We start from the raw sequence: 20,565 nt of genomic DNA, 5'->3' as shown, positions 1-20,565 counted from the left end.
TTTAGCTGATGTATGTTCCTGTTCATATAGAGTTTCCAGATGGAAGTAGCTATGGTCCTGGTGCTGGAAATTGGAGCTCAGTTTTTATTTAAAGAGTTTATAGTTTGGAATAAAACTCCTATGCATTTTAATATTATGGAGCTTTCATATTTTACTCCACATTCAAAAATGTTCATCATGGCCATTGCTGAAATTGGACTTGACCAGGGGACAGGAAACAGGTGGGATCACTTTTGCCGTCCGTTGTGCCTGACGGCCGATATTATCGGGTAGAAGTTATAACAGGCGCCCGGTGCGATACCGTCTGTTTTGCATCCCCGCCCACGTCCAATTTCAGCCCTCGAAGAGTTTAATAATTGTACAACAGTCACTTGGCCCTTTGACTAATAACAGCGTTGTTTCTAAACAGCAACTGCTAGCACTGCAGGAACAACACAGAAATAAGGAATTGGAACTAGAGAAAATGAAGGAGGAAAAATCACAAGTACAGGCATTACTTACAGTCCTTAAAGAAAAGGTAAGTTCCTCTATCACCATCATTGCACTTTTAAAGGATTAACTGGCAAAGCAGCATCCATTACATCCACACTAGAGCAACCCACTAAAATTGAAGGGTATAGAATTCTGTCTTGCTGGGATTATAGAGTGTGAAACAACTTGTCAATCTCAACTAAAGCGAGTAGAGTATTTAATATTGTACATTAGGAATATTAACAAATATTTTAGCTTCCAAAAATGAACTAAGGTCCCAGTTTGTTAACATGCCTGCTATAGAATCATAGAAAGGTTACAGCACACTATAGGCTAGTAGAGCTGCCTAAGGAATATTAGTAGTGGTACTGCTGGGTCATGTTAAGTGGTTTAATATTTAACTGGTAGAGTCAGGTGAATGGCACTAAGTGGAATCCTGCAGCCTCTGTACAGCGCTCCCCCCCCCCAGCCCCTCTGATACTTTAGCTGCTGCTGCCACTTCCAATTAAAGGTCGCTGGAGGCCGTGTTTTCATTTTGCCTTGGATTTGCACTCAGTGCACGATCACAATTTTCAAAGCTAGACGAATGTTGTAATAAAATCAAAAAGAACAATAGCAGGCAACAGTAAATCAACTATGGCAGAACACACCAGAGATGTTCTTATTGAGATAATTTCACAAGAGTTTAGCGATAAAAAAATCGGTGAGCCATGTTGGACGAGCCTGGCCATTGACAGGGGTCGCTCCGTGGCTCTCTGATGATACTGGGAGCCAGGAGATCACGTTCCTTTATATTAAAGAGTGCCAATGCCAGCAAGAGTACATAAGCTTGACATCAACAGCACTCTCTCAATGTGACTGTGCAGATAAGAGAAATTTCAGGTATCATACAGCAAAAAGGATTACCCTGTCCTTACCATATATCCATAAAATATCAGCCAGATTTTTCACTCCTGCACTCTCCATGCATATCCAGAAATTCAACACCCCCTGCTCGTGATTTTCCAACCATTACTTTGGCTAGGCGGAAAATCGCAGGCAGGGGTTGAGGAATTTCCAGATATGAGCTCCCAAATTACACTAGGAGCATTGAAACAGCAAATCCTAACCATCATGTACAGTCAACAAAATCAAATTTGGTGGGGAACACTAAGTAGAGCTTGTGTGCCATGCAGTGGGAGTATTTTTGACTTGGTGCGATAGTGTAAATCCGCTAATAATGAACCGACAGCTCGTTTTACATCTCCTGATTTTTATTTCCACTGAAGTCAAATGGAAATAAAAATAGGGAGAGAGGTAAGACTGGCTGCCGATTCACCATGATTCACTTCACACGACTGCACAAAATCAATATTACCCCCAGTGCAAGATCCCTGTAATTCCACTCTATAACCGGAAAGAAGTCCAAATAATCTTTCTGCAGTGGTTTTTACGGTTAACAGGGTCATTTTAAATATGTGAAAGTGAAGGAATTGCTGTCTCATTTAGTAAAGAAAGAACGTGTATATTTATATAGCGCCTTTCGTGATTTCAGAACCCCCAAAAGTGCTTTACAGCCAATGAAGTGCTTTTGAAGTGTAGTCACTGCTGTAATTTAGGAACTATTGTTCTGATCTGGAATGCACGGCCTGAAAGGGCGGTGGAAGTAGATTCAATAGTAACTTTCGAAAAGGAATTGGAGAAACACTTGAAAAGGAGATATTTGCAGGGCTGTGGGGAAAGGGCAGGGGAGTGAGACTAATTGGATAGCTCTTTCATAGAGCCAGCACAGGCACGATGGGCCGAATGGCCTCCTTTTGTGATGTATGATTCTGTTGTGTATACACAGCAAATAAACATTATCCAGTCGAATTATGGGGTCAACATTAAGATTCAACGCTCCTGAGATAGAGCTTTGCGAGATGGAATGCGTGTCGGAAATTCAGGTGCGGAGGTCAATTTTAGTGATGGATAATCAGGCAGCCAAAGAACCAGACGGGCTGACCTCTGTGTCCAGTGTCCAGACTCCTGACTTGTGCTCCTGTTGTGCAGAGTCTGCACCGGAAGCACCAAATTGTAAAATCTACCCAGATATTCAGAGTTTCACTTTCTTTGGGAAACGCAAATTACTTTTATGGCTCTCCAACTGCTAACAGATTAGAACCCGGTGCCATTTACTTTTTAGGTGCCTTGCAATACCACACCAGGGCCGTTCAAACTCAAGCTGGAAGAGTCGTTGGCAGATTTTTAATTCTGTCCAAAGGTTATTAGTATTTTTTATTGAGTCTTGTGTACACAATACTTTGAGCGATCCCAGCATGAACGTTTAGCATCAGTACTTTTTAAAGCTCAGTATAATTGCCAGCAGCACTCCACAGGAAGGAGAATTTTTAAAATTTATCTTGCATTTGTGCTATCTTTAACTTATAAGCGTATATAGGAACAGGAGTAGGCCATTCAGCCCCTCAAGCCTGTTCCGCCATATAAAAACAGCACCAATTGTATTTTTTAGCATGTGTTGGTAAATCTGCTGAGGTGTTGTTCAAAGGTAATCTGAGAGCTGCAGCACAGCAAGGGACATTGACTGAAGCAGCACATCACATAACAGACACAAGATACACGCCTTGCTGATACTGAAAGAAACGGGCCCAGTTGTTATCGTCAGTTTGGCTCACACTGGTAATACTCTTACCTCCTCGACAGGAGGTTGTGGACTCGAGAGGCACTCCAGGTCTTGAGCGCAGAGTCCAGTGAGTATCTCAGCGCTGAGGGGATCCTGCACTGTGCAGTGAGGTGTCTGTCAGAATTTCTTCAATTCAGCCACAGTGCAGAAGGTGTTTAAAACCAGCTGCATTCAGAGTCATGGCCGCAACTTAACTCAGTGCAAATGTTGTAAGGATTGCTGTTTAGTTGTCTCTGAGGCTGTTGACTTGAATAGGAGGGACACAATTCAATCAAAAATACAGTGTGTGATTTATTCAGTGCATGACCGGCAGTCCCTTTTGAATTTGGATGATCACTGTTCAAATCCACAAAGGCGGGGGGGGGCGGCAGTATTTAATTAGTTTGGCTGTTGAAATCTGAGAGATTGTTGGTCTAGGACTTTTCAAGAGATGAGGTAGGTCCTGTAATTGGTAAGATTACCAGAAGAAAAGAACAACTAAAATTATACTTTAGCATAGAGATCACAAACCATTTATTATATTCCCTATTTGAGGAGCTAGTGCAGTCCAGCATCTGATATAAAATGTATTTGCTTGTCGATCTATTGTTCAGTAAATCCGTTTGGCAGTTATAGCCTCTAATAAGGTCTGGTGTGACTCTTGCCACTTTCGACAAGGAGGACAATCCTAGATCCAGTAGCTAAAACAATTCCAAAGAAAGGTTTTCTGTTCATTGTCCTGGGAATCCAATTAAAACTTACCAAGGTATCCAAGCCAGAGAAAATACTCTCAAGACCATAGGGAGCCTAAGGAAGTAGTCTAGAGAGTAGTCTAAAATATGGAAATAGTCTAGAGAGTAGTCTAAAATATGGAAATAGTCTAGAGAGTAGTCTAAAATATGGAAATAGTCTAGAGAGTAGTCTAAAATATGGAAATAGTCTAGAGAGTAGTCTAAAATATGGAAATAGTCTAGAGAGTAGTCTAAAATATGGAAATAGTCTAGAGAGTAGTCTAAAATATGGAAATAGTCTAGAGAGTAGTCTAAAATATGGAAATAGTCTAGAGAGTAGTCTAAAATATGGAAATAGTCTAGAGAGTAGTCTAAAATATGGAAATAGTCTAGAGAGTAGTCTAAAATATGGAAATAGTCTAGAGAGTAGTCTAAAATATGGAAGCAGTCTAGAGAGTAGTCTAAAATATGGAAATAGTCTAGAGAGTAGTCTAAAATATGGAAATAGTCTAGAGAGTAGTCTAAAATATGGAAGCAGTCTAGAGAGTAGTCTAAAATATGGAAGCAGTCTAGAGAGTAGTCTAAAATATGGAAGCAGTCTAGAGAGTAGTCTAAAATATGGAAGCTGAAATACTCAGAGTAAGAATGGCAAAAAGGCCCAAAAACATAACAGTGGACGTAGCATTTGGTGAGATAAAGTATCAACAATTGCAATAACTTGCATTTATATAGCATCTTTAACGTAGTAAAATGTCCCAAGGCTCTACACAGGAGCGTTATTAAACAAAAATTTGACACCGAGCCACAGGTGAGGTCACAGGGGTAGGTATTAAAGGGCATCTTAAAGAAGGAGAGAGAGGTGGAGAGGTTTAGGGAGGGAATTCCAGAGATTAGGGCCTAGGCAGCTGAAGGCAAGGCCGCCAATGGTGGAGCGATGAAAATCGGGGATGCGCAAGAGGCCAGAATTGGAGGAGAGCAGGCATGTTACTGTCCACTAGTACTGGTGGATTGTGTGTGACATCACACTGCTGACTTATTGCTTCTTCTAAGTGACTCCGCTGTGGAAGGAATAAGTGTGCTGGACGACTGGGATTTTGGTGACCTTGTACTTTCTTCAGTTGTTTCTTAGAATGGACCTTCAAGTCAGTCAGTCATGTGCATCAAGGGTCTCCATCTTCCAGGTTAAGTCAGTTAACAACGTGGCAATACTATTAATGAAAGTCCTTTTACACTTGCCCCTTGATGTCTGCAGGAGGCATTTCATGGGCTACCTTTAGTAAATTTAGATTGTTTCAGTGAGTCTGTGGGAAACGTGACCACTGCCATCATTATTGATCAACGGTAGAATATTTGGCACTGGTGTAACCGTTTCTATACCGGCAATTTGTCAGCTTTTGTTCAAAACATCGTATTTTATAGTTTTAACCATGAAGGGGGCTTGGAAGAAACTAAAGCTGCATTTGAAATTGAAAGAAAATCTGCTGGTTAAAACTGGGAGCCGTAATGTAGTTCACTTGCTTTAGTTTATGTAAAACATGCCACAGATGGAGATTTTATCTTATATCTGTGACTTTTCATTCCTGAGAAACTATCTATTTTCTGAATGTGACAGTCCATTTAATATTATAGCTGACATTGTTGGCCTGGCCTCAATGAAACCACCTGGGTGTCTGTCTAAACCAATTGTTTTAGCCACACCCATCTGACTCCCATACCAGAGAGAGAGAGAACCTTATGTGCTTAAAAAATAATAAAAGACCTGTCGAACGCAATGTAGTTTGCCCATGTGGAAGGCCAAGCATCTGGCTCTGTAATAAGAAAACAGAAATGTCTTCTCCCTCTGAGATGCATAAGAAACCTTTCAGGCTTTACGCGTGTGCATTGCTGACCTTACAGCTCATATTAAACAAGATGTGGAGATGCCGGTGATGGACTGGGGAGGACAAATGTAAGGAGTCGCACAACACCAGGTTATAGTCCAACAGCTTTATTTGACTATAACCTGGTGTTGTGCGACTCCTTACATATTAAACAAGTTCAGCTTGTTTCCCATTGGCCCCTCCCAACTCCTCCAGCTCCACTTCCCATCAACACTGGAGAATGGGACATAAGGTCCCAAGTGTATTTTAAAACTCCATCCTACTCAATGTATAATATACATGGATAAAAAACATTGTTAGGTGAAGAGGAGTCATATATTGGATGTCACCCCTGTATATTAAGCCAAGTACGTTCTAAGTTTGTTTCATTAGATCAATACTGAATCATCCTCCCAAACTTCAGATAATGTCACAAATTGTAAAGTTTGTATCCTGATAAAAGGATATATTCTGGGGCAAAAAAAAATGGGACTCTCTCCAACTCTCCAAACCAAGGGCCGAGAGTGAGCAGAGATCTTCCTTCCCAAATCTCTGTAATAATCCTTTAACTGATGACAAACACAAACAGTGTTGGGCAACCTAGACTTCTCACTAAATCGCCGAGAGAGCACGTTATTTATCATGCTTCTCAAACCCTTTCTCCCATTCTATTAGTTCCACAAATCTCTAAGAAAAGGTAACTTTGCAAAGCTTTCTCCTCAGTACCTGCCCATTTTGCTAACTTTTAAATCTGCCAATGATCTGTTTCATAACTGTAAATGTTTCAGTATTCTGCAGCACAGTATAGTTCAGAGATGATTCCAATATTTATACCACCACTATTACCTCTCCTAACTTTCTGTGCGTAGGCATTTCATTAATGGGATCAGCTCAATATTTCATTGATCTGAAGTGAGGGGTTTAATAATCCCAGCCCTACCACGAGACCTGTGACTGTAACCATTTTAATGCATGGCTTCTCCTGTCAGCCCAACTTATATAGCAGCCTAATTATCTTTTTCCAATGTTGATTTTCAGTCTTCATCCTAACATTGAAAAGCTGTAAGTAAACAAAGGCATTATCATAACCTTCACAGTAACATGGTAACATAGGAACAGGAGTAGGCCATTCAGCCCCTCGAGCCTATTCCACCATTCAATGAGATCATGGCTGATCTGTATCCTAACTCCATCCACCTGCCTTGGCTCCATATCCCTTAATACCCTTGGCTAACTTAAATCTATAAGTCTTAGAATTAAAATTATTAATTGAGCTAGCATCTACTGCTTTTTGTGGGAGAGAGTTCCACACTTCTATCACCCTTTGCTTGAAGAAGTGTTTCCTAACGTCTCTCCTGAATGTCCTGACTCTGATTTTAAGGTTATGTCCCCTTGTCCCACCAGCGGAAAAAGTTTCTATCCATCCTATCAGTTCCTTTCAAAATCCTAAAATCCTCAATCAATCACTCCTTAACCTTCTATATTCCAGGGAATACAAGCTTATTTTATGTAATCTCTCCTCATAATCTAATCCCGGAGCCCTGGTAACGTTCTGGTGAATCTGCGCTGCACTCCTTCCAAGGCCAATATATCCTATCTAAGGTGAGGTGCCCAGAACTGTACACAGTACACTACAACTTCATATTTATCTTTTGGAGGGGACAAGGACCTTTTTTGACTAAATCTTGGGATATTCTTGATCTGTAGTCCAAAGTTTTCAGTTCATCCCTCAGCCATAAAAAACACACAGAGGTTGGAACCAAGGTCAACTTCAGTCTGTTGATGGAGGGCCTGGAATTTTCACTGTGTTTCCCTGATCACATTACCCAAAGAAGTTTTGTGATTCCAAACCTGCATCTGCCAATCAACGTCAATATTTGAATTGAGGCCAAGGCCTTGGATACCAGATTATTGATAGATAGTTCCCACTGAGGACGTCCAATGACAAATATCCTTACCTCACACTTCTTGAAAACAAAAGAAAATGAGCCTGCACATCATCACAAGGGCTAGAGACATGAATGCAACCCTTCCAAATATGTAATGCACACCCCCCCACAAACCAAAGACTGAGAAGGTCCAAAATATGAAAATTCTTTAACAATGCCCGGGGTATACCATACATTAAACCTACTTGATCTTAATGTAATTGCTTCTCAACAAGCATCTGTTGTCTAATAGCCCAAAACTTGCTCATAATTTTCCTATCAATCTTAGTTAGACTGTCCTTCACTGCAAATATAAATTGTGTTCATCCCTTTTCTATATTAAACATAATTAATGTTTGGTTTATTGATGGAAGTAGAGCTCAAGTTTGAAAACAAAATTACATTTTCAGCTCATGAAGAAAAGTTACTCTATTATTTGTTCAAACAAATCCGTGATATAACCATTCCCTGAATTATTTTCAATCGCACTGAATCAATCACAAATTTAATTTTGTTTAATAAAAGGATTCTGATTCCAAGAGCTGCTCCCGCTTGCTGAGGAGAGATTAATTACAGAAAGAAACCCTTTCTCCTGTTATTCCAACACCAGTGTTATCATAAGCGAATATAACTTTTCGTAAAGATTTGAGTTATTAATGCCAGGTCCTTTTATATCATTCGCCTGTTCTCTTTAAGGTATGGGACTGAAGGGGGAGGAGGTATGAATGTGTGCTCCTGTTACAGAAACTGACTGTCTACCTCCTCCCTCCGGCCTAGAGAAATCGTAGGCACAGATAGCACACCATGGGGAGCACACCTGTTCCTGCCAGCATGAACTGGGCTCAGTGAAGGTCCCCTGCACCGGAACAGGTAGACCCGAGGCCCAGTATATAGGCTCCACATTCAGGTAAGTATTTTTTTACAAAGCAAAGGTAGGAGCCTGCAGCGGCCCCTTTAAGGATCGCTGGTTCGGCTGCATGTAGACCTGGTTTTCCTGAACGCAGCCAGCAAAATGCCAGCTGTGTTCAGGGTAGTCCAGTGTTATAAAGGGGCCTCAAACAGGCATTAGACCCCCAATTTGAATATGAAAATGGCACAATACCGGTTTCAGGCATGGGCCCCGGACGTATCTTTTGACGCCTATACCAATATGGCGGGCTCAGAATGTGCCCGTGCACGGCGCCCACCATATTGGATGCTTTTGCGCTCGTTTTATGCCCGTAAAACAGGGCAATTTCATTAAATTTCTAGGCCCAAATCTAGTCAGTTTTACATCTTACACAATCTTTTTCCACATGGAATTGAATTATTTTTTGGTCCTTAGAAAATGACTCAACTCATACTTGATTTTCAGTATTTCAGGTGATATCCGTGGGAACTGATGTTCCAAATTCTTCATTCTAATTTTTAATCACACCTTGTATTCCATTAACCCTCCTATTTTAAGCAGGAGAGCTAAAAACACAAACCCTAATACAGAATTTTAAGGGTTTCTCACAGAGCCTTTGGAAGATCACTTCCTCGCATTTAACATTTAATCCAAGAAACTGATGGTTTAACACTGAATTGTTCCACCTCTGTGAAGGATCCAAAACCCAGGAAGTTGGGTTTCACCCAGTACAATACAATCTTCTACTTTCTCTTTCAATATTTTCCACATTGAAACCTTGGTTGAGAACCTAAAATCAAAAAGTAGTGAGGCAAATAACAGTTGAAATATCTACCAGTCACATTCCTCACTCTCCAAATGCTCATTAACCAATTCTCTCTATTAACTTCTGTAAAGGAACTTTTGTTCTGTCTGCACGCGTGGTGCACCTGGAGACCGACTGGAGAGTATGGGAGGGGGCTGTCCATGACATAATGTGTGGTCTACTGAAAACCCAGCCGACAATGGGGAAAAGTATATTCATCAACATTCATTCCTTCCCAGAGATATTCATCCCAATTTTCTTCCCTTTGCTCCAGCCCTCTGAGTTGTGAAATATGGTGCGTCTGGGTCCAAAGATTCCGAAGAAGCCCTTTGCCCAAGTGGCCACTCTCCACATTAGAAGTATTGCAGCCAAGCACAATCTTAGATAGAGTGAAACTGTTCCCATTGGTGGAAAGGGTCAAGAACCAGAGGACATACATTTAAGGCGATTGGCAAAAGAACCAAAGGCGACATGAGGAAAAACTCTTCTACACAGCGAGTGGTTATGATCTGGAATGCACTGCCTGAGAGGGTGGTGGAGGCAGATTCAATCATGGCCTTCAAAATGGAACTGGATAAGTACTTGAAAGTTAAAAATTTGCAGGGCTAAGGGGATAGGGCAGGGGAGTGGGACTAGCTGAATTGCTCTTGCAGAGAACCAGCACAGACTCGTGAACCCTAACCCAAACGGCCTCCTTCCTTGCTGGGGAATTTAAATTCAATTAATTAAATAAAATCTGGAATTAAAAAAACCAGTATCAATAATGGTGGCCATGAAACTACTGGATTGTTGTAAAAACCCATCTGGTTCATGAATCCCCTTTAGGAAAGGAAACCAACATTCCTTACCTGGTCTTGCCTATATGTGACTCCAGACCCACAGCAATGTGGTTTGATTTGTAATTGCCCTCTGAAAAGGCCTAGCAAGCCACTCAGTTGTAAAATCTTGCTTAAAAAAAGTCTTCATAATAAGAATAAACCCAGTATCAGACCACTAGGCACTCGGGACACGACAAAGGCAAACCAAGCCCAGTCGATCCTCACGAACATCTGGGGACTTGTGCCGAATTTGGGAGCGCTGTCCCACAGACGAGTCAAGCAACAACCTGACAGAGAGAGCCATAACTCACAGAATCATACCTTTACAACCAATGTCCCAGACTCTTCCATCACCATCCCTGGCAGGGGATGGCCCTGGGAGTCCTCAACATTGACTCTGCACCCCGTGAAATCTCATGGCATCAGGCCAAACATGGGCAAGAGAGACCTCCTGCTGATTACCACCATACTGTCCTCCCTCAGCTGATGAATGAGTCCTCCTCCATGTTGAGGAAGTAGCAAGGGCATAGAATGTATTCTGGGTGGGGGAACTTCAATGTCCATCACCAAGAGTGGCTCGGCAGCACCACTGCTTGCCGAGTCCTGAAGGACATAGCTGCCAGACTGGGCCTGCAGCAGGTGGTGAGCGAACCAACATGAAACATGAGGGGGAAAAACATACTTGACCTCATCCTCACCAATCTACCTGCCGCAGATGCATCTGTCCATGACAGTATTGGTAGGAGCGACCACCGCACAGTCCTCACGGAAACGAAGTCCCGTCCTCGCACTGAAGACACCACCCAACGTGTTGTGTGGCACTATCACCGTGCTAAATGGGATAGATTCAGAACAGATCTAACAGCTCAAAACTGGGCATCCATGAGGCGCTGTGGGCCATCAGCAGCAGCAGAATTGTATTCCAGCACAATCTGTAACCTCATGGCCCGGCATATTCCTCACTCTACCATTACCAACAAGCCAGGGGATCAGCCCTGGTTCAATGAGGAGTGTAGAAGAGCATGCCAGGAGCAGCACCAGGCGTACCTAAAAATGAGGTGCCAACCTGGTGAAGCTACAACTCAGACTACATGCATGCTAAACAGCGGACGCAACATGCTATAGACAGAGCTAAGCGATTCCACAACCAACGGATCAGATCAAAGCTCTGCAGTCCTGCCACATCTAGTCGTGAATGGTGGTGGACAATTAAACAACTAATGGGAGGAGGAGGCTCTGCAAACATCCCCATCCTCAATGATGGTGGAGTCCAGCATGTGAGTGCAAGAGACAAGGCTGAAGCGTTTGCAACCATCTTCAGCCAGAAATGCCGAGTGGATGATCCATCTCGGCCTCCTCCCGATATCCCCACCATCACAGGGCCCCGACAACATCCCGGCTGTAGTGCTGAAGACTTGTGCTCCAGAACTAGCTGCGCCTCTACCAAGCTGCCAGCAACAACACTGGCATCTACCCGAGAATATGGAAAATTGCCCAGGTATGTCCTGTCCACAAAAAGCAGGACAAATCCAATCCGGCCAATTACCGCCCCATCAGTCTACTCTCAATCATCAGCAAAGTGATGGAAGGTGTTGTCGACAGTGCTATCAAGCAGCACTTACTCACCAATAACCTGCTCACCGATGCTCAGTTTGGGTTCTGCCAGGACCACTCGGCTCCAGACCTCATTACAGCCTTGATCCAATCATGGACAAAAAAGCTGAATTCCAGAGATGAGGTGAGAGTGACTGCCCTTGACATCAAGGCAGCATTTGACAGAGTGTGGCACCATGGAGCCCGAGTAAAATTGAAGGCAATGGGAATCAGGGGGAAAACTCTCCAGTGGCTGGAGTCATACCTAGCACAAAGGAAGATGGCAGTGGTTGTTGGAGGCCAAGCATCTCAGCCTCAGGGCATTGCTGCAGGAGTTCCTCAGGGCAGTGTCCCAGGCCCAACCATCTTCAGCTGCTTCATCGATGAATTCCCTCCATCATAAGGTCAGAAATGGGGATGTTCGCTGATGATTGTACAGTGTTCAGTTCTATTCACAACCCCTCAGATAATGAAGCAGTCCGTGCCTGTATGCAGCAAGACCTGGACAACATCCAGGCTTGGGCTGATAAGTGGCAAGTAACATTCGTGCCAGACAAGTGCCAGGCAATGACCATCTCCAACAAGAGAGAGTCTAACCACCTCCATTTGACATTCAACGGCATTACCATCGCCGAATTCCCCCACAATCAACATCCCGAGGATCACCATTGACCAGAAACTTAACTGGACCAGCCACATAAATACTGTGGCTACAAGAGCAGGTCAGAGGCTGGGTATTCTGTGGCAAGTGACTCACCTCCTGACTCCCCAAAGCCTTTCCACCATCTACAAGGCACAAGTCAGGAGTGTGATGGAATACTCTCCACTTCCCTGGATGAGTGCAGCTCCAACAACACTCATGAAGCTCGACACCTTCCAGGACAAAGCAGCCCGCTTGATTGGCACCCCATCCACCACCCTAAACATTCACTCCCTTCACCACCGGCGCACTGTGGCTGCAGTGTGTACCATCCATGGGATGCACTGCAGCAACTCGCCAAGGCTTCTTCGACAGCACCTACCAAATCCGCGACCTCTACCACCTAGAAGGACAAGGCCAGCAGGCACATGGGAACAACACCACCTGCACGTTCCCCTCCAAGTCACACACCATCCTGACTTGGAAATATATCGCCATTCCTTCATTGTCGCTGGGTTAAAATCCTGGAACTCCCTTCCTAACAGCACTGTGGGAGAACCTTCACCACACGGACTGCAGCGGTTCAAGAAGGCGGCTCGCCACCACCTTCTCGAGGGCAATTAGGGATGGGCAATAAATGCTGGCCTCGCATACAATGCCCACATCCCATGAACGAATAAATGAAACCTGAGGAGCTGGGCCACCTAATCTGGACTGGATAACAAGCTGTTTAGAGACAAGGACATGGACAAAGGGCAGACCAATCTCCTGTCCAATGTCAACCAGATTGGATATTCTGGGCATGATTTTCACTTGGAGTCAGGTACCCAGCGCGTCCGTAGATATTCACGTGGGGAACGCAGAAGCGAATTGAGTGCGTCGCAATCTGTGATCGCAGCTTAATTGAAGGTGAGTATTTGTGTTTCCAGGTTTCCCATGCACCAGGCAGCCAGATTGAGGGGCTAGTTGCCCAATTGTTTAAAAAGGGAGCGAGGGATAGAGCGAGTAATTGCAGTCCAGTCAGTCTAACCTCGGTCGTGGACAAATTATTGGAATCAATACTGAGTGACAGGATAAACTGTCACTTAGAAAGGCACTGATTAATCAAGGACAGTCAGCATGGATTTATTAAGGGAAGGTCATGTCTGAATGACTTGATTGAATTTTTTGAGGTAACAAAGAGGGTCGATGAGGGTAGTGCATTTGATGTAGACTACATGGATTTTAGCAAGGCTTTTGACAAGGTCCCACATGGCAGACTGGTCAAAAGGTACAAGCCCATGGGATCCAAGGGAAAGTGGCAATTTGGATCCAAAATTGGCTCAGTGGCAGGAAGCAAAGGGTAATGGTCAATGGGTGTTTTTGTGACAGGAAGGCTGTTTCCAGTAGGGTTCCGCAGGGCTCAGTACTGGGTCCTTTGCTTTTTGTGGTACATATTAATGATTTGGATTTAAATGTAGAGGGCATAATTAAGAAGTTTGCAGATGATACAAAAATTGGCCGTACGGTTGAAAGTGAGGAGGAAAGCTGTAGACTGCAGGAAGATATCAATGGACTGGTCAGGTGGGCAGAAAAGTAGCAAATGGAATTCAATCCGGAGAAATGTGAGGTAATGCATTTGGGGAGAGCAAACAAGGCAAGGGAGTACACAATAAATGGGAGGATACTGAGAGGTGTAGAGGAACAGAGGTTAAGAAACATACGGGATACGAGATACTTTCTTTATTAGCCGAGGCATAGAATATAAGAGCAGGGAGGTTATGCTGGAACTGTATAAAACACTAGTTAGGCCACAGTTTGAGTACTGCGTACAGTTCTGGTCACCACATTACAGGAAGGATGTAATTGCACTAGAGAGGGTACAGAGGAGATTTACAAGAATGTTGCCAGGACTGGAGAATTTTAGCTATGAGAAAAGATTGGATAGGCTGGGGTTGTTCTCTTTGGAACAGAGGAGGCTGAGGGGAGATTTAATTGGGGTGTATAAAATTAAGAGGGGCCTAGATAGAGTGGATAGGAAGGACCTATTTCCCTTAGCGGAGGGGTCAGTGACCAGGAGGCATAGATTTAAAGTGATTGGTAGAAGGATTAGAGGGGAGATAAGGAAAAAAATTTTCACCCAGTGGGTGATAGGGGTCTGGAACTTACTGCTGAAAGGGTGGTAGAGGCAGAAACCCTCAACTCATTTAAAAAGTACCTGGATGTGCGCCTGAAGTGCTGTAACCTACAAGGCTATGGACCAAATGCTGGAAAGTGGGATTAGGCTGGGTGGCTCATTTTCGGCCGGCATAGACACGATGGGCTGAATGGCCTCCTTCTATGCCGTAAATTTTCTATGATTCTATGATTCTAATAGAGCAGTAACCATGAGTTAACAGAGCAGTGACCAAGAGTTAACAGACTAGTAACCAAGAGTTAACAGAGCAGTGACCAAGGGGGCAATTTTAACCCCCAAGAACGGGCGGGTTGGAGTGGAGTGGGAGATGAAAAGTACCAATTTTTGTGATTGTGACCGCAACCCGTCTCCAATGCGCCCACTTCCGGGTATAATGAGGGCGCGTTTGAATGTGCGCACCGCTGAATCTCAGGGGTTGCGCGGGCAGCCAGTGAACCGGAGGCGAGATTAAGCCGCAGTTTATAAACCTGTGATTACCCCTTCTGAATAAAAGCTCAGGTATTGCAGCTGGTCTCTCAGTTCCATCAGGCAAACGTTTGACTGAAAGTTCCTGTGTTGAGACTGAGAGTTCCTGTGTTGAGACTGAGAGTTCCTGTGTTGAGACTGAGAGTTCCTGTGTTGAGACTGAGAGTTCCTGTGTTGAGACTGAGAGTTCCTGTGTTGAGACTGAGAGTTCCTGTGTTGAGACTGAGAGTTCCTGTGTTGAGACTGAGAGTTCCTGTGTTGAGACTGAGAGTTCCTGTGTTGAGACTGAGAGCTCCTGTGTTGAGACTGAGAGTTCCTGTGTTGAGACTGAGAGTTCCTGTGTTGAGACTGAGAGTTCCTGTGTTGAGACTGAGAGCTCCTGTGTTGAGACTGAGAGTTCCTGTGTTGAGACTGAGAGTTCCTGTGTTGAGACTGAGAGTTCCTGTGTTGAGACTGAGAGTTCCTGTGTTGAGACTGAGAGTTCTTGTGTTGAGACTGAGAGCTCTTGTGTTGAGACTGAGAGTTCCTGTGTTGAGACTGAGAGTTCCTGTGTTGAGACTGAGAGTTCCTGTGTTGAGACTGAAAGTTCCTGTGTTGAGACTGAGAGTTCCTGTGTTGAGACTGAGAGTTCCTGTGTTGAGACTGGGAGTTCCTGTGTTGAGACTGAGAGTTCCTGTGTTGAGACTGAGAGTTCCTGTGTTGAGACTGAGAGTTCCTGTGTTGAGACTGAGAGTTCCTGTGTTGAGACTGAGAGTTCCTGTGTTGAGACTGAGAGTTCCTGTGTTGAGACTGAGAGTTCCTGTGTTGAGACTGAGAGTTCTTGTGTTGAGACTGAGAGCTCTTGTGTTGAGACTGAGAGTTCCTGTGTTGAGACTGAGAGTTCCTGTGTTGAGACTGAGAGTTCCTGTGTTGAGACTGAAAGTTCCTGTGTTGAGACTGAGAGTTCCTGTGTTGAGACTGAGAGTTCCTGTGTTGAGACTGGGAGTTCCTGTGTTGAGACTGAAAGTTCCTGTGTTGAGACTGAGAGTTCCTGTGTTGAGACTGAAAGTTCCTGTGTTGAGACTGAAAGTTCCTGTGTTGAGACTGAGAGTTCCTGTGTTGAGACTGAGAGTTCCTGTGTTGAGACTGAGAGTTCCTGTGTTGAGACTGAAAGTTCCTGTGTTGAGACTGAGAGTTCCTGTGTTGAGACTGAGAGTTCTTGTGTTGAGACTGAAAGTTCCTGTGTTGAGACTGAGAGTTCCTGTGTTGAGACTGAGAGTTCCTGTGTTGAGACTGAGAGTTCCTGTGTTGAGACTGAGAGTTCCTGTGTTGAGACTGAGAGTTCCTGTGTTGAGACTGGGAGTTCCTGTGTTGAGACTGAGAGTTCCTGTGTTGAGACTGAGAGTTCTTGTGTTGAGACTGGGAGTTCCTGCGTTGAGACTGAGAGTTCCTGTGTTGAGACTGAGAGTTCCTGTGTTGAGACTGAGAGTTCCTGTGTTGAGACTGAGAGTTCCTGTGTTGAGACTGAGAGTTCCTGTGTTGAGACTGGGAGTTCCTGTGTTGAGACTGAGAGTTCTTGTGTTGAGACTGAGAGCTCCTGTGTTGAGACAGCTTTCGGAAAACTTTGGAGCCTCTCAAACTGACGAGATCAGGATTGGGGTTCGCAATAGCCACATCGTGCTGTGTTGGGATCCGTAGGCGCACAAGGCAGAGGTGCACAACAAGGACCTGGAGAAGAGCAGGGAGGGGACCAATTGAGGGGCCGAGGTCTCAGGAGGCATTACCCATGTGAGAGGGTCTACAGGCAGAGGCGGAGCTTCCTGGACCTCTCTGAGGAGCAGTGCCTACACAGGTTGAGATTGTGTCGGCAGGTGGTCGCAAACAGCTGCAGCCTCCTTGAGAAACAGGTGTTCCCCACTGGACCTGGTGGCCACGCAATGCCCTTCGCAGTAAAAGTAACCACTGCCCTCAATTTCTTTGCCTCTGGGTCCTTCCAGGGCATCAACAGTGACACCTCCAGGATGTGTCAATCGTCTGCACATAAGTGTATAAGGCAGGTGACAGATGGGTTGTTTGCCAGTGTGTCCGATTACGTGAACTTTCCCACAACAACATCAGCCAGAATGAGCGGGCAGTGGGTTTCGCCTCTCTTATTGGCTTCCCACGGGTGCAGGGCGCAACCGATTGCACACATGTGGCAATACCTGGACCACCACAAGAGCCAGGAGTCTTTATAAACTGAAAGGGCCATCACTTCATCAGTGCACAGGAAGTGATTTGTACAGCTGTGCACCAGATTCCCTGGCAGCTGTCATGATGCGTTCATTCTGCACCAGTCCAACATTCCAGACCTCTTCCAAACAGGAGACAGACTTAATGGCTGGCTCGTTGGAGACAAGGGCTACCCACTGCAAACATGGCTCACGACACCTGTGAGGGACCCCACCAACGGGGCACAAGAGCAATACAACCAGAGCCACATGAGCACCAGGTGACAACCCAACTTTCTGGCAAATGTACTCACTTTTCCTGACCTGGTTAGGTCATTAAAGCACTTCCTGCACTGCAGGCAATACCTGGGCACCATGCTCCTGCTGCTCACCTCTTCTGCCACATCCAGCCACGCCTTCATGGTGGTAGAACCAGTTTTCTTTCTCCCATCACTTGGTTAAATGACCTCTCTCCTGGCTCTCACTCCACCCAGCAGTACTTCAAGTGAAGCATCCGGGAACCTGGGTGCTGCCTTTGCTCTCTTAAAATCCATTGGTGCTTTTCCTCCATTCTCCTCCAAAATCCATTTTTGCATTGGCCCTTTAAATAGTGAACTTCAGATCGCATCATGTGGGTGCGCAGCACACCAGCTGCTCAGCTTGGAGACGCAAAATCCAGAAGCAAAAATTATTGGCTTCAATAAGTTGCGATCGCAGATTCTGACCCGCTCACTTTACTTTCGGGCTTCCCACGCAAAAATCTACCCAGCCGCTAAGCTCCCAGCTCCAGGTAAAAATTATGCTCCAAGAGTTAACAGAGCAGTGACCAAGAGTTAACAGAGCAGTAACCAAAGTTAACAGACCAGTGACGAAGAGTTAACAGAGCAGTAACCAAAGTTAACAGAGCAGTGACCAAGAGTTAACAGAGCAGTGACCAAGACTTAACAGAGCAGTGACCAAGACTTAACAGAGCAGTAACCAAAGTTAACAGACCAGTGACCAAGAGTTAACAGACCAGTGACCAAGAGTTAACAGACCAGTGACCAAGAGTTAACAGTGTAATGACCATGAGTTATTAGAGCAGTGACCAAGAGTTAACAGTGTAATGACCATGAGTTATTAGAGCAGTGACCAAGAGTTAACAGACCAGTGACCAAGAGTTAACAGACCAGTGACCAAGAGTTAACAGTGTAATGACCATGAGTTATTAGAGCAGTGACCAAGAGTTAACAGTGTAATGACCATGAGTTATTAGACCAGTGACCAAGAGTTAACAGACCAGTGACCAAGAGTTAAGAGAGCAGTAACCAAGAGTTAAGAGAGCAGTAACCAAGAGTTAACAGAGCAGTGACCAAGAGTTAAGAGAGCAGTAACCAAGAGTTAAGAGAGCAGTAACCAAGAGTTAACAGTGTAATGACCATGAGTTATTAGAGCAGTGACCAAGAGTTAACAGTGTAATGACCATGAGTTATTAGAGCAGTGACCAAGAGTTAACAGACCAGTGACCAAGAGTTAACAGACCAGTGACCAAGAGTTAAGAGAGCAGTAACCAAGAGTTAACAGAGCAGTGACCAAGAGTTAAGAGAGCAGTAACCAAGAGTTAAGAGAGCAGTAACCAAGAGTTAACAGAGCAGTGACCAAGAGTTAAGAGAGCAGTGACCATGAGTTAACAGAGCAGTAACCAAGAGTTAAGAGAGCAGTAACCAAGAGTTAACAGAGCAGTGACCAAGAGTTAAGAGAGCAGTGACCATGAGTTAACAGAGCAGTAACCAAGAGTTAAGAGAGCAGTAACCAAGAGTTAAGAGAGCAGTAACCAAGAGTTAACAGAGCAGTGACCAAGAGTTAAGAGAGCAGTGACCATGAGTTAACAGAGCAGTAACCAAGAGTTAAGAGAGCAGTAACCAAGAGTTAAGAGAGCAGTGACCAAGAGTTAAGAGAGCAGTAACCAAGAGTTAAGAGAGCAGTAACCAAGAGTTAACAGAGCAGTGACCAAGAGTTAAGAGAGCAGTGACCATGAGTTAACAGAGCAGTAACCAAGAGTTAAGAGAGCAGTAACCAAGAGTTAACAGAGCAGTGACCAAGAGTTAAGAGAGCAGTGACCATGAGTTAACAGAGCAGTAACCAAGAGTTAAGAGAGCAGTAACCAAGAGTTAAGAGAGCAGTAACCAAGAGTTAACAGACCAGTGACCAAGAGTTAACAGAGCAGTGACCATGAGTTAAGAGAGCAGTAACCAAGAGTTAAGAGAGCAGTAACCAAGAGTTAACAGAGCAGTGACCAAGAGTTAAGAGAGCAGTAACCAAGAGTTAAGAGAGCAGTAACCAAGAGTTAAGAGAGCAGTAACCAAGAGTTAACAGAGCAGTGACCAAGAGTTATTAGAGCAGTAACCAAGAGTTAACTGTGCGGTGACCAAGAGTTAACAGAGCAGTGACCAAGAGTTATTAGAGCAGTAACCAAGAGTTAACTGTGCGGTGACCAAGAGTTAACAGAGCAGTGACCAAGAGTTAACAGAGCAGTGACCATGAGTTATTAGAGCTGTAACCAAGAGTTAACAGTGCAATGACCATGACAGGGTATCACACTAAACAATAAAGCCGAGGCAATTAGTTGGGAGCAGGTGCCTCCAGCATTCACCAGTCTGATTATTGAAACTATCGATTTCACGTGTGTTAGACATGGAGTTCCAACCTCCTTTTATTACTGCCATAAAAATAATCAATACAGTGTTACCAGTCATTTCCACAGTGTCTGGGAGTGTGACAGAAGCCACTTTTGTTCTTCCTGACGATGGAAATGCCAGCTCGAACGAGCAGGGTGGTTAGGAGGAAGAGTCGGTCCTGGTTACAGACTTTATAAACCAAGGGGGCTCTCACTGTGTGAAGGCAATTGTAAGGGATATTAAGCTAACTGGACAGGCAATGAGAGAGATGATGCAGCACAAGAGAAAGGGAACATATCAACAAGCACTGCACAGCTGCTCACTGAGGGGTAACCTTTTGTCTTTAGGGGAGTGGTGGCAATCCAGTGCAGCTCCAGCACTCCAAGAGGCTACTGGTGCCTTTAAAACAAATGAATGGGAGGGCCCACATAAGAGGCACAGCCCCAAATTCATCATACGCTCTCTTGGTGCCCAACACTGTGCATCAGGAATGCTACGATTAAAACTTTACCCTTGTATGAGGTGCTACATCAGTGCAAATCCCTCCCTCCCTTCCTTCTTTGCCTCCTGAATGCAGGCTGTCTGACGCTTTAGTGCTACCAGGGATGGGGACAAAGCTAGCCTTAATCTAGCCGTGGTACCGAGATGTACTCAGGGTCTCACAACACAAGATTGAGGAAGTTCATGCCTCAATGATTTATGG

At 44.5% G+C, this 20,565-nt stretch overlaps 1 protein-coding gene across 3 annotated transcripts in view; it reads left to right on the top strand.

Annotated features, from left to right (window-relative positions):
- Positions 1–20,565, top strand: part of enox1 (ecto-NOX disulfide-thiol exchanger 1) — a 393,944-nt gene that overhangs the window by 309,116 nt on the left and 64,263 nt on the right. For all 3 annotated transcript variants that reach the window (XM_067992518.1, XM_067992517.1, XM_067992519.1), the window contains exon 10: positions 410–517. In XM_067992518.1, the coding sequence (XP_067848619.1) occupies positions 410–517 (108 nt within the window). The remainder of the gene's footprint in view (positions 1–409; positions 518–20,565) is intronic.

Source organism: Heptranchias perlo, chromosome 11, assembly GCF_035084215.1.
Source record: "Heptranchias perlo isolate sHepPer1 chromosome 11, sHepPer1.hap1, whole genome shotgun sequence".
Lineage (NCBI taxonomy): Eukaryota > Metazoa > Chordata > Chondrichthyes > Hexanchiformes > Hexanchidae > Heptranchias > Heptranchias perlo.
This window is presented reverse-complemented; position numbering and strand designations above follow the sequence as displayed.